Below are 12981 nucleotides of genomic sequence, written 5' to 3'. Positions count from 1 at the left end.
AATGGAGGTCCCCGGCCGGACGGGGGGGGGGGGGGGGGGCGGGGGACCGTGGAGCAGGTAAGTGTGTGTATTAAAAAAAGTCAGCAGCTACACTTTTTGTAGCTGCTGACTTTTAATAAAACACTAAAAGGCTGGAACCCCCCTTTAAGGTTGTCTACCCCTGGTCTATCAATAGGACAGGTGACACTTCCAGGAGTGTGCATTGTGACATGTGATACTTCCAGGGCTGCGCAGTGGGACAGGTGCCACTTCCAGGGGCGTTTATTGCTTGCAACACCAGTCACCCAGACTACAAGCCGGCAGGAGGAACCATAGAGAACAGTGGGGGACCAGAGATATATCACACCCTCAAATAACAGATATGAAGAGGCTGTAGCACTTCAAGAGAGCAAAGACTGGAGGGACAGATGGTAAAACAGGCGATTATAAACCCTTTTATTTTACAGGCCCCGTTTTTCTTTTGTAATAAAGCGAGCAACTTAAAAAAAAAAAAAAAAAAAAAAAGATTAAATGTCCTTTGTCCCATAAAGGCAAATTCACTTCAATCATTTAGTCATTAGGTTCCCCTGCACAAGATTACATGTTTAGGGTAAACAAAGGGTCACTGGATCTTCATACTCCTTTAATAAAATCAGTCCATTGTCTTCAAATATACAAGCATGTTGTTAACTCGAGGAAGCTAGAACACAATATAATAACTGCAGATAAAATACATATAGTCATTTGCAGATGTAGCTTTTCGCAATCTATTAAACAAACCAACAATAGAGCTTTGTTCCCAGTATAAGTCTACATATACTATGTATATGTGTATATATATATATCTATCCAGTTCAGTGTGTTTATTACCTTTCTCCCCAACAAAGGGCAAAGACCAAGTGAACACATCCATGAAGTTTGGCAGCCAGTAAGGATGTGGAGAGCAATTAAATTGACGGATGTTCATCACATTATTCTCATATTTGAGCACTGCGGCTGTGAGGAGAGAGGAGAGGAAGGAGATGATTTTACATACATTGCAGACGCCTACACAAACAAGCAGTGCTAGTAACTGCTTCCAACATGCACACTGTTGGCTGCACAGACTTCCACCACACACACACACACACACACACACACACACTCCATCTCCAGCCAAACAAAGACTATGTGAAACATACACCAAGCCATCATTCATCTTCTAATACAAAGAAATATCTTTGTAATACAAAGAAATATCTTCAAAATCAACCAAATCACACGTTAGATTTTCTAACCCACATCTGATCATAAACTGGCCATTATTCATAAACCAACCAAACAGTGCTCCTAATGTAGACCTGTGCTTTAACCACTTATGCCCCGGACCATTAGGCTGGCCAAAGACCAGGCCACTTTTTGCGATTCAGCACTGCGTCGCTTTAACTGACAATTGCGCGATGTGGGTCCCAAACAAAATTGATGTCCCCCCCCCCCCCCCCCACAAATAGAGCTTTCTTTTGGTGGTATTTGATCACCTCTTCGGTTTTTATTTTTTGCGCTATAAACAAAAAAATAGAGCAAAGATTTTGAAAAAAACAAATATATATATTTTTTACTTTTTGCTAAAATAAATATCCCAAAAAAAAAAAAAAAAAATGTCCTCAGTTTAGGCCGATACGTATTCTTCTACTTTTTTTTTTTTTAAACAAAAATGAGTCTGAACAAGCGTTTATTGATTGGTTTGCGCAAAAAAGTTATAGCGTCTACAAAATAGGATATTTCTCTTTGCTTTTGGAGGCACTGACGGGAGGGAGAATTATGTGCTGCACACCAGGGGGGGGGGGGGGGGGGGGGAGTTAAAGTGGAAGAAAAGCCTAAGGCTTCATATGTACACGGGACGTCTTTACAACCTCTCCTGAACAATTTAACTTGACAGATAGTAACCAACGTTTAAAAGCGTCAGTTTTGCTGCGTTTAGTGATTTTTAAATGACCAAAATGTATGTTAAAAAAAAAAAAAAAAAACGCAACTTACCGCTTGAAATGCCTCTAAACTCAGATTCTGAACCCATTTTTGCATTCCAAACAAAAAGCCTCTAAACGCAACTGCCTAGAAATTATTGTAAACGCCCCTGTGTACATGCACCAATAACAGAGGAGAGTTCATGAGCAGTTGAAAAAAAATGCCCAATTGCTCCTAAACGTCCATTTACCAGCAGCAGTGTACATGAGGCCTAAATCTGCCAATACAAGGGTCCGTTTTTTCGTTCAGCCAACCGCATGACCCTATTTCCCCAGCCACCCATTTGGTGTGGATCAGGGAATCCTGCCCACTGTGTTTGGCGTCTGATAGACTCCCCTGCCTCCCCGCTGTCAGAATAGACTGGTCAGCGCTGCAGGGCTAATCACAGTAACATTTTCCAGCAGTCCCATTTGTGAGAAGTCGATCGGTGGATCGACATTTAATGCAGAGGAATGGAAATATATGCACTAAAATGCATCTGATTCCTGGTGAACCGGTCAAATTTCAAACCATGTATGGCCTTGCTGAATGCATTGGGTATCTCTTTCCCAGAAGTAGTGCAGGGGGTGTGGTCAACCCGCTGTGGATTCCGGGGAGGGGTACTTAAGGGACAGACACCGTTTGGTGGGGTTTGTCTCTCGATCCTGACCTGAGGGCCCTCCTGGTCTAGCTAATGAATTCCGATAAATGTTCCCTCCCCCCTCTTTTCACCTACCCTGCAATAAAAATCTGTACTTAGGTTCAGCAGCTCTGGCTTAGGGAATGCTCGACAACGGCTGGAAATTCAAGGAGCCATAAAAATCACCCATCGGCTCCCATAGCTCAGCCATTGTCTGTGCTCCATCCTAAACCCTGCAGAAGCCGCTCACTGACACAAGGAAGCTGGAGCTGTGGGATCACATGACAGGACCGGGGAAACTTTCCCAATGCACACATTCCTGCAAATGGCTTTAAGGTACAGGACTGCTGCAACGACCACTAGTTGGGGTCCAGAGAACAGCACAGATTGGAGGATTTGTTACCAGCACCCCAAGGCAACCCACACACTCGCAACAAGGCAACGCAAACATGCCTAATGCTGGCCATACACTATACAAAAAATTGCCCGAAATTCGGTCATTTGGCCAGTTCGTTTGTTTTTTGGCCAGTTATTGGGCACAAAATCAGTAATCGTTGGGATGTTTTTGAGCCAAAAAAACACAAAGGACCAGTTTGGAAATGTTCTGATGAACAAATGATACATTGAAAGGTTAATATGTTTCCTGCACAAACTGTTTGCATTAGGTATACGTAAAAAAGACTAACAAAAAAATTTGATTCATGTCCACTGAACGATTTATCGGTCATTTCATGATGGCACCATCGTTTGCTTTGCGCTGCCGATTGTTGATTTTTCTAAAATGTGTTCAGCCGATTTTTCATATAGTGTATGGCCAGCATAACGAAGGGGTCCTGATCGGTAGATCAACTACTTTTTAACCACAGTGGTCACACATGGATCAAACATAACCTGGCACCTGCTGAACTGTCTGAATTTTGTTTCATGAATGGCCAGCTTTAGGCTTTTCTTCTACAAAGTAAAAACTTTTTTTTTTGCTTTGAATAGCACAGGTAATTGCTAGATTCCTGGTCAGGTTTTTCTTGCAGTTTGTGTCCCCCATGACAGATTCAGCCCATTAGTCTTGGTTACCATTGTCACTGGAACAGAAAATCAAAATTTTACAGTAGTCACTGGAACAGGCGAGGGGAAATCTTCCACTGGGAGCACCTGTTCAGTAACAGATGTCTAAGAGGGGATTGACCCCAATGGGACACGGACAATAAAAAAACAAAAAAACAAAACAAACACATGATATGGTTTTTCACCATTTCCAACTCTGTTCGAAACAAAAAGAAAAGTTGTTGTTTTTTTTTTATCAAAAAGAGGTAAAGCACAGGTTCACTTTATGAGTCACCAATAGTGATCTAGATTCATGGAGAAGTTGACACTACCGGTGTGTATACCTTCTAGACCTATTTTGGGCTCTTTACTGTAAAATGTGCACATGACCATGCATGTGTATCAGCACATACCACAGCAGCATATGCCATGCATACCATCATATGACATTATGTCCAAAAATAAAAATACAAAAATCCAGCCGTTTACAACCGCTTCAACCACTGCTTAAAGCCCAACTCCGGGGAAATGTTTTTCCCCCATGCAGTGTGTCCGTACGGCATGGGTTACCTGCTTATTTTGACTAGGGGCAAACAGCATCTATACTCACCCAATCCTTGGGAAAAGGGCTCTCCTCCATGTCCAGAGGTGGACTGTTCTTGCCATCTTCACGTCCAGAGTCAGTCAATGGGCGTGATATCAGGAACAGTCCATCACTGTACCACGTGGGGTGTGGGGGGAGGGGACTGGGATCGGAGGATTAGAGAAGTAGATCTCGGCTCTTGGAACCCCTAGACCAGTGATGGCGAACCTTTTTGAGCCCGAGTGCCCAAACCGCGACAAAACCAACTTATTTCTTTCAAAGTGCCAACACAGAATTAAACCTGCCAGCGTCTCTGTACAGAGGATGGGACTGATCATCCCTCTTAATTCACCCCAAAAGGACCAAAAATTTACGTTTCAGCCAAATTTGTTCAGAATGTAGGTTTCAGAATTACATTAGGTTACTGCACAATGAAAACATACTGCACACTGAAAAATGACTGCACACTGAAAACATACTGCATAATGAAAACATACTGCATAATGAAAAATGACTGCATAATGAAAAATGACTGCACACTGAAAAATGACTGCACACTGAAAACTGACTGCACACTGAAAAATGACTGCACACTGAAAAATGACTGCACACTGAAAACATACTGCACAATGAAAACATACTGCACAATGAAAACATACTGCACAATGAAAAATGACTGCATAATGAAAAATGACTGCATAATGAAAACATACTGCACACTGAAAAATGACTGCATAATGAAAACATACTGCATAATGAAAAATGACTGCACACTGAAAAATGACTGCACACTGAAAACTGACTGCATAATAAAACATACTGCACACTGAAAAATGACTGCACACTGAAAACTGACTGCATAATAAAACATACTGCACACTGAAAAATGACTGCACACTGAAAACTGACTGCACACTGAAAACTGACTGCACACTGAAAAATGACTGCACACTGAAAACTGACTGCATAATAAAACATACTGCACACTGAAAACTGACTGCACACTGAAAACTGACTGCACACTGAAAACTGACTGCACACTGAAAACTGACTGCACACTGAAAACTGACTGCACACTGAAAACTGACTGCATAATAAAACATACTGCACACTGAAAAATGACTGCACACTGAAAACTGACTGCACACTGAAAACTGACTGCACACTGAAAACTGACTGCACACTGAAAACTGACTGCACACTGAAAAATGACTGCACACTGAAAAATGACTGCACACTGAAAACTGACTGCATAATAAAACATACTGCACACTGAAAAATGACTGCACACTGAAAAATTACTGCATAATGAAAAGTTACTGAACAATGATTACCTGTAATTCAGTCCCCTTCTGCAAACCACTCAGTCCTGCCGAGGAAGGTCTCTCTGCTGGTGCTGCTGACCGGAGAAGGGGGGGGCCATCACAGAAAGCCTGCTCTGTGATGGCTCTTGTCAGAGTCACAGCAGCTCTGGTCCTGACAGAGGAGAAGCAGGCTCTCTACAACACGGCAAGTGCAGGGAACAGAGCCGAGCAGAGCACACTCCCGCCCACCTCAATACAGCACAGCCACGCTTTCATCTCTGCCTGCATCTTCTTGTCAAATGTGGCGGGCTGCAGGAGGAGGGCGGGTAACAGCAATACTGATTGGCTGGTGGGTGAAGCAAATATTAGAAGAGCAGATCTGATTATTTCGGCAGCTAGCCGCTGATTGGTGGGTGCAGTGTGGATTGGATTAGCGTGCGCACGTCACCCCCCCCCCCCCCCGTCGCTTATTCTTTGTCACTCCCACTCAGGTACGTCACCGCTAGCCAATAGATAGAACTATGGGGGATGTAGTTTGCAGTGCGGTGTGGACAATTAGATTTTTCACTGTATGCTTTCATTTCATGGCGTGCCCACCGAAACAGCTTGCCGTGCCGGGAGCGGCACGCGTGCCACGCGTTCGCCATCACTGCCCTAGACCAAAATGACCAGTTAGCCAATGCAATGAGGGAACTGTATGGTAAAAAAGGTTCTGCTTTAAAGAACCCTTTGCAACCTGTAAAGGAATCCTTGAGGTACACAGAACCCTGGCCGAGAATGGCTGCCCGTGAAGAATAATGGGCCCCCCTAAAGAAATAAAAAATAAAAAAACAACAAAACAAAAAGTCATTAAACATTTGCCCTTAAGAGTCCAATAACTGAATAAGGTTTCCTAAACAGCAGCATAAATGCCCATAAATAGGCACATTATCAAATGGAGTCAATTTTGCAGGCAAATAAAAGTGAGATGCACTATATAAGCCTGTGAGCACGTTGGTTAGGTCCATATAATGTCTGAAAAACATTAATTCCTTAAAAAGGAAGAGCAACGTCTATCCTCAGAATTAAATACAGAAAGAGAAAAAAAAAAAAACGTAGAAGTATTGATCAAATCAAATATGTACATCATAAGACTCCAAAATGTATTCCATACAGAACTCCACAAAACAGCTGCCCATCTTAGGCCAAATCCTGTTCCGATGGCTACTCGGGCTGCAGATGGCAGGTTTGCTCAGAGCACAATGATAGATGCATAAGATCGTAACAGTATAGAGATGTCCAATTGGGATAGCAATCACCCCACATCTCTTCTTATGTTAAGTTGGCCCAACTCTAGGGCAAAAAGTTCTCATTGAAATGGGAGTCACGCCACACTAATTTGTAGCCATCCAGGGAAAAAAAATGAAACAGGGTCCTTTAGGGTAATAAATGGATAACAAATGATAACTGATGACAGCACAATCACATCATCCAGCAAACCTCCCAGAGCTATACAATGCATCAAGTAAAATTCCAAGGTCCTAAAAGACCAAAGTCAGCCCTTCAAACCTTGGGGGGGGGGGGGGGGGGGGGGATAAAAGCCAGATAGTGGAATATTGTGCAGTACCAAACAATCCACGACTCCAGCTGCCTATTCCAAAGAGGTAGATCATAGATTATGGGAAGAAAGTCCATCCATTAATCAAAAGACGGTAAACTGTGGTAATGGCTAAGCAGACCATGCTTAATACCCTAATCATAAAAAAATGTAACCCCCAAAGTAGGGCTGCAACTAACGATTATTTTCATATTTGATTAGTTGGCCGATTGTTTCGATTAATCGGAAAATAGCCTTAAAAAAAAAAAGAAAAATGTGCATTTTTTCAATTTTTTGGGACAATTTGTTGTTGGGCAGATTACAAAACAAAAATTGCTGCAAAAACACATTACGTGCTTTTTTGCAGCTTCTCCATTGAAGTATATTGAACCAAAAAAATAAAAATAAATAATAGCACCGTTTTGTGTTAAAAAGTCCTAGCCCTTTCCAAATACGCAGCAGCTGAAAAAAATCATGCATGTGAACGTGTCCCATAGGAAAACATGTAAATGAACTGTAGTGTGTTTCTGCAAAAAACATAGGTGTGACCCAGGCCTGAGATGTTTAGTAAAATAAGCACAAAAAGAGCAAATAATCGCTACTGTAAGGGGTTAATTTTTTGACAGTGAAAGTGATATTTACAGTAGCGATTTCCTTTTTTGTACTATAAAGGGCTCATTTTAGTTTTAACTTCATTATGTTACTGGCTGATTAATCGATTATGAAAATTGTAATTGATTAATTTTATAATTGATTAGTTTCGGCCCTACCCCAAAGTAAACAGATTTTTTTCCCAATTTAGTTTTCTGGATAGGCAAATCAGAGTTTAGCAATGGTTTTGCTATGAAACATCAGCCAAAAGGGAAAGATCATTAGAATTGAGTCGTGGTGATTTACTTGCAAAATTCTGCTAGAAAGCGACCCTCAAACTGAGCGCTCTATGTAAAGGAACTGTGACAGAATTGCGGTGTGGCGTCTGAGGACAGCAGGTAGTGACTGCATGATTTTTAAACTCACAGGCAAGCCTACACAGCCACACACACACACACACACACACACCAGTTGCTCAGCAGTCTCTTCTACAAAGAGTATGGGCATTGACAAACCAGTATTTTGTACACAGAGCTTAGGTAATGAACATAAAAATGTACAATATGCAAAGTTTATAGAGTTCTCACACTGTTCCTTCCACATACAATGTCTCTTCTGTCCTGGCAGATATCACAATCTCCTATGTACAAAGTACAAACAGGGACGACTGTTAGGGATGAGTGAATCCGGATGAGTGAATCCGCCTGGGTTAGACTGGTGAACTGCTTCCCGAATCTTGCTCAATGTTTGAGAACTTTTTGGTGAACCCCACTGAAGTTATACTTACCTACTCTGCACGACAGTTTTGCACAGAGCAGCCCCAATCCTCCACTTCTTGGGTTCCCCACAGGCACTGCTAGTTCCTCCCCCTTCTGAGTGCCCACCATAGCAATCCATTTATGTGGGCTGGCTCTCGAGCTGTGCTGTGGGTTTACATTGACACAGAGCGTGGCTCGGCCCGGCCCTGCCCTGCCCCCGCTCCCATATCTGAGCCTATGAAAAGGGAAAGATGGGGCTCAGCTAGGTACAGTGAAGTGGCTGGGTATCGTGTTTCCCCGAAAATCAGACCTACCCCGAAAATAAGACCTAGCATTATTTTCCAGGAGGGATGCAATATAAGCCCTACTCCAAAAATAAGCCCTAGTTTAAAGAAATTGTAAACTCATATAATCCACTATATTACAGTAGAATATAATGTACAAATGTGTGCGTTTCTGTAATATAATTGTGGGGAAGAGAGCTCCGGCGGGTCACAGAAGCACAGAGCGGCGCTATAACGAAGGTATTTGGCAGAATTATATTACAGAAACGCACACATTGTACATTATTTACTACTGTAATAGAATGGATTATAGGATTTTACAAGCATTTTAACTCCGTTCACACTGGGGATTCCTGACCAGCAGGGAGGGAGAGGAGAGAAGACAGCACATTACGTGGTAAGACCTAGGGAAACACGGTAGGAGCTTAATGCAGAGAGTGCATTAAAAGGTAAAAAAATAAAATAAAAAAAACACCCTTCATCTGTTAGAACCACTTGAAGTTTCATTGCAAATATATGGTAAAGGCAAACCCAAATCTCATCCCTAGTGACAGCACAGACACAGCAAAGTACATACACAATACATACATACATACATACATACATACATACACATACATACATACATACAACTAAATGCAAAATATTTTGATAAAGCATGAAAAACTTTGATAAAGTAAAAAGGTATTAGAACATCTGTCAGGTTTTTATCGCTCTCTGTGCATACATTAGGAAGATTCGACCCCCCCTATCTGTTATTGTATACCGTTACCACCAACAGTGAAAAGAAATCTGAAAATTTGGTGTTGTGCCAAGAACAAGAATAGTTGGGAAATCTTCCAATAGGGACACAAGTTCTGCTGACCCTGGTGAGAACCAGGGATTCTCTCACCTTGGAGGTATTTCCTCTGACTTCCTGTTTTGGCTATGGGACAGAAATTAAATGGAAATCTCCCCAATAGGACACCACAGATATATAAAAAAAAAAAAAAAAAAAAAAAAAAAAAAAAAAAAAAAAAAAAAAAAAAAAAACTGACCAGGCTCCCTTACACTACCCATGGGGAAAAAAACTTGCCATCCTGCGGCCAACTATTAACGGCCGCAAGGTGGCTCTGATCTGCCGGGAGGCCGTCAATATACGGCCTCCGGGCGCGCGCCACTGTGGGGATGTGCGTGTATGGCAGCCGATGTCCACCAGGCACCCGCGATCGGCAGTCACAGAGCTAAGGACGTGGAGCTCTCTGTGTGTAAACACAGAGCTCCACTTCCTGTTAGGGAAAGGAGACCAATGGTGTGTCCCTTGTACATAGGGACAGCCATCGGTCACCTCCCCCAGTCAGTCCCCTCCCCCCACAGTAAGAATCACTCAAAGGGTACATATTTAACGCCTTGATGCCCCCTAGTGTTAACCCCTTCCCTGCCAGTCACATTTATACAGTAATCAGTGCATATTTATAGCACTGTTCGCTGTATAAATGTGAATGGTCCCAAAAATGTGTCAAAAGTGTCCGATGTGTCAAAAAAAAAAAAAAAAAAACAATCGCAGATCGCCGCCATTACTAGTAAAAAAAATTAAAAAAAATCTATCCCCTATTTTAGGCGTTCTAACGCTTGCGCAAACCAATCACTATACACTTATTGCGATTTTTTTACCAAAAATATGTAGAATACGTATCGGACTAAACTGAAAAAGTTTTTTTTTTTTTTTTTTAATTGGATATTTATTATAGCAAAAAGTAAAATAGCGTTTTTTTTCAAAATTGTCGCTCTATTTTTGTTTATAGCGCAAAAAATAAAAAAACGCACAGGTGATCAAATACCACCAAAAGAAAGCTCTATTTGTGAAAAAAAAAAAAAAAAAAAGTCAATTTTGTGGGAGCCACGTCGCACAACTGTGCAATTGTCATTCAAAGCGTGACAGTGCCGAAATCTGAAATTTCGCCTGGGCAGGAAGGGGGTATATGTTCCCAGTGAGCAAGTGGTTAACATCCTAAACACTGTGCCACTTTACTGCAGTCAACATCTTTACAAAGTCGTCACTGATAGCAAGACGTATAGAAAACATACCACCCAGCTATTGGTCATCAGGCAGAGTCTCCATCTTCAGTAACTGTCTCCTTTTCTTTGTATGGGATAGGGAACAATTAAAGTACCTAAAGTAAAATGTTTTGGCTGACTACTGGGGCAGTTTTATTAGTCAGGAGTGCCCCCCCTGTAATGGCCATTATTTTAGGGTGTTCTGTTTTTATTTCCTAAAAAGTTTGAAGGGCTCTTTATCTATAAGATACACACAAGCCAGATACCCCTCTAACCTTTGTTGTTGTATACGTCAAGGTAATTTGGTGCAGAGAAAATGGTGATGAGAGATGGGAAACCAGTCGTCTGGCTCTTTCGGTACATCCGGTAGCTGCAGATTGAAAGAGAAGCATGACATGTGGTGTATAACAGGCATCACCATTTAACTCTACATCACTGGCCTCTGTAAAAGCTGCACTGACACTTTCTGATTAAACCAAAGAGTGCACACATTTCTTAATGCCCATTGCCAGTCTCTGCACCTCTTATCTGTCCTCCCCGCCCTATTTATTTATCATCATCCAGAGGAAACCACATGTATGACGTGATGGCATATTTTCTCTGCTAGATAACAATGGAAAGGGAAAATCATTACCCAGCATCCTGTGCTTCATGGGCCCGGATCACTGACAGGAGGTTGTTGTTCTGTAGGAATTCACAGACAGCAGGGTAGCTAAAACACAGGCATCATATTAATTAAAGATTATAGGAATTCGTTCTAAAAATACAACAGCAAGCTACATGTAGCACATGCCGAGTACCAAGGAAGTCACCTGTAGAAATAGGAGCAGCCACGCACTGTGTTGTGGGTGAAGTGCTCCAGTGTCTTTTCATTGCCGTAATCCTCAGCAGGGTCAGACCATAGCAAATCACACATAGGGCCGAAGGCGGGCGGCTCCTTGAATCTGTCTAACTGATGAGGTGGAGAGAAGAGGAGATAGCAGAATTAGGGAAGTATAAGCAAAATACCAGTCCCATAGTTCCTGTGCCAAGGTGGGTCCCGCCCTTTCCCAGAATTATTTTCAGTAACACCCCCCCCCCCCCCCCCCCTCTGTGTTTAATCAGCAAACAATGAACTGTCCAGAGGCAGCACAGTGTTTACTGGCTTAAGGGCAGATGGATTCCAGGAATTAAATGCTACATCACATACCCCTACTCAAGATTGGCCACGGCCAGAAATGCTGCCGAGAGTGGTGATTTCCCAGCAAAATAAAGCATGGAGACATGGATGGATTGATGGGTGAATTTGGTTTAAATATTAAACATGAATTAAATCTTGTTTTTGGTTTGTGGTGCTCAGATGCAGTGCAGTTCCACTGTATAACATGTGCTAATTCTAATGAGTGCAAAACACACTCAACAAGCCAGACACAACATGGTTCCTGCTGAACACAGGCATTATTTTTTATTTAGCAATTTCTCGCAAAGCAAGGTGTAGACCACTACTGGCTTTTCTTTTAATTAAACAAATGTATTCGTTTTACTGTCAGTCTACCCAAAAATATTCATGTTTGTGTTGATGGTAGTGGGCTGAGTCAATGACCAGAACTGCCCACCTGGTAATGTCACTACAAGGGGAGTCTAAAGCCAGCCATAGACTGTCCCTGCTGAACCGGCTGTGATTTGAACCAATTATGGGTAGGTCGATGTACCCAAGTTGATCCATCAATGCCGCTAGAAATCAATCACTGTGTTCTCACGGCAAGGATGGCTTCCCCCCGCGAGAACACAATGGCTCCGTGTGAGGGATCAAGCAATTTTCATGGGATGCAGGAGAGGAAAATCGCACCACTTATGGCCGCTTAAAGCGCTTGTTATCCCCCCCCCCCCCCCAAAAAAAAAAAAAAAAAACACACAAGATTCTTTTCCCTTAAAGCATGTTATACAGCACAGCGCTTGTGCCGTGTCATTTGGACCCCTGTATCACTTAAAAAACCTGGCTGATCCTGCCTGGCTATACCCTCCCCGCTACAAACTGACCGAGATAATCAGGGCTGCCAAGCCCTGACACTGTGGTCCATTTATGTGATTCCGTCATCCGCAGCCCTGCTCCGTCTCCTCTGTCCTCCCCCTTCCCATCTCTGCTCGTAACAAGTGTCCCTGTGCCTGTGTAATGTAAAAAATCTTCCGATCTGTACCTATATGAACGTGGCTCGACGATTAGCT

At 42.5% G+C, this 12981-nt stretch overlaps 1 protein-coding gene across 1 annotated transcript in view; it reads right to left on the bottom strand.

Moving 5' to 3' along the window:
* The window catches only part of PPP3CC (protein phosphatase 3 catalytic subunit gamma), a 77392-nt gene that overhangs the window by 15819 nt on the left and 48592 nt on the right, over positions 1–12981 (bottom strand). Inside the window, 4 exon segments of the mRNA XM_040346162.1 lie at positions 850–975; positions 11052–11146; positions 11411–11488; positions 11589–11728. Coding sequence (XP_040202096.1) covers positions 850–975; positions 11052–11146; positions 11411–11488; positions 11589–11728 — 439 coding nt within the window.

Source organism: Rana temporaria, chromosome 3 (genome assembly GCF_905171775.1).
Source record: "Rana temporaria chromosome 3, aRanTem1.1, whole genome shotgun sequence".
Lineage (NCBI taxonomy): Eukaryota > Metazoa > Chordata > Amphibia > Anura > Ranidae > Rana > Rana temporaria.
Note: the sequence above shows the minus strand (reverse complement) of the source record. Positions and strands in the feature narration are given on the sequence as shown.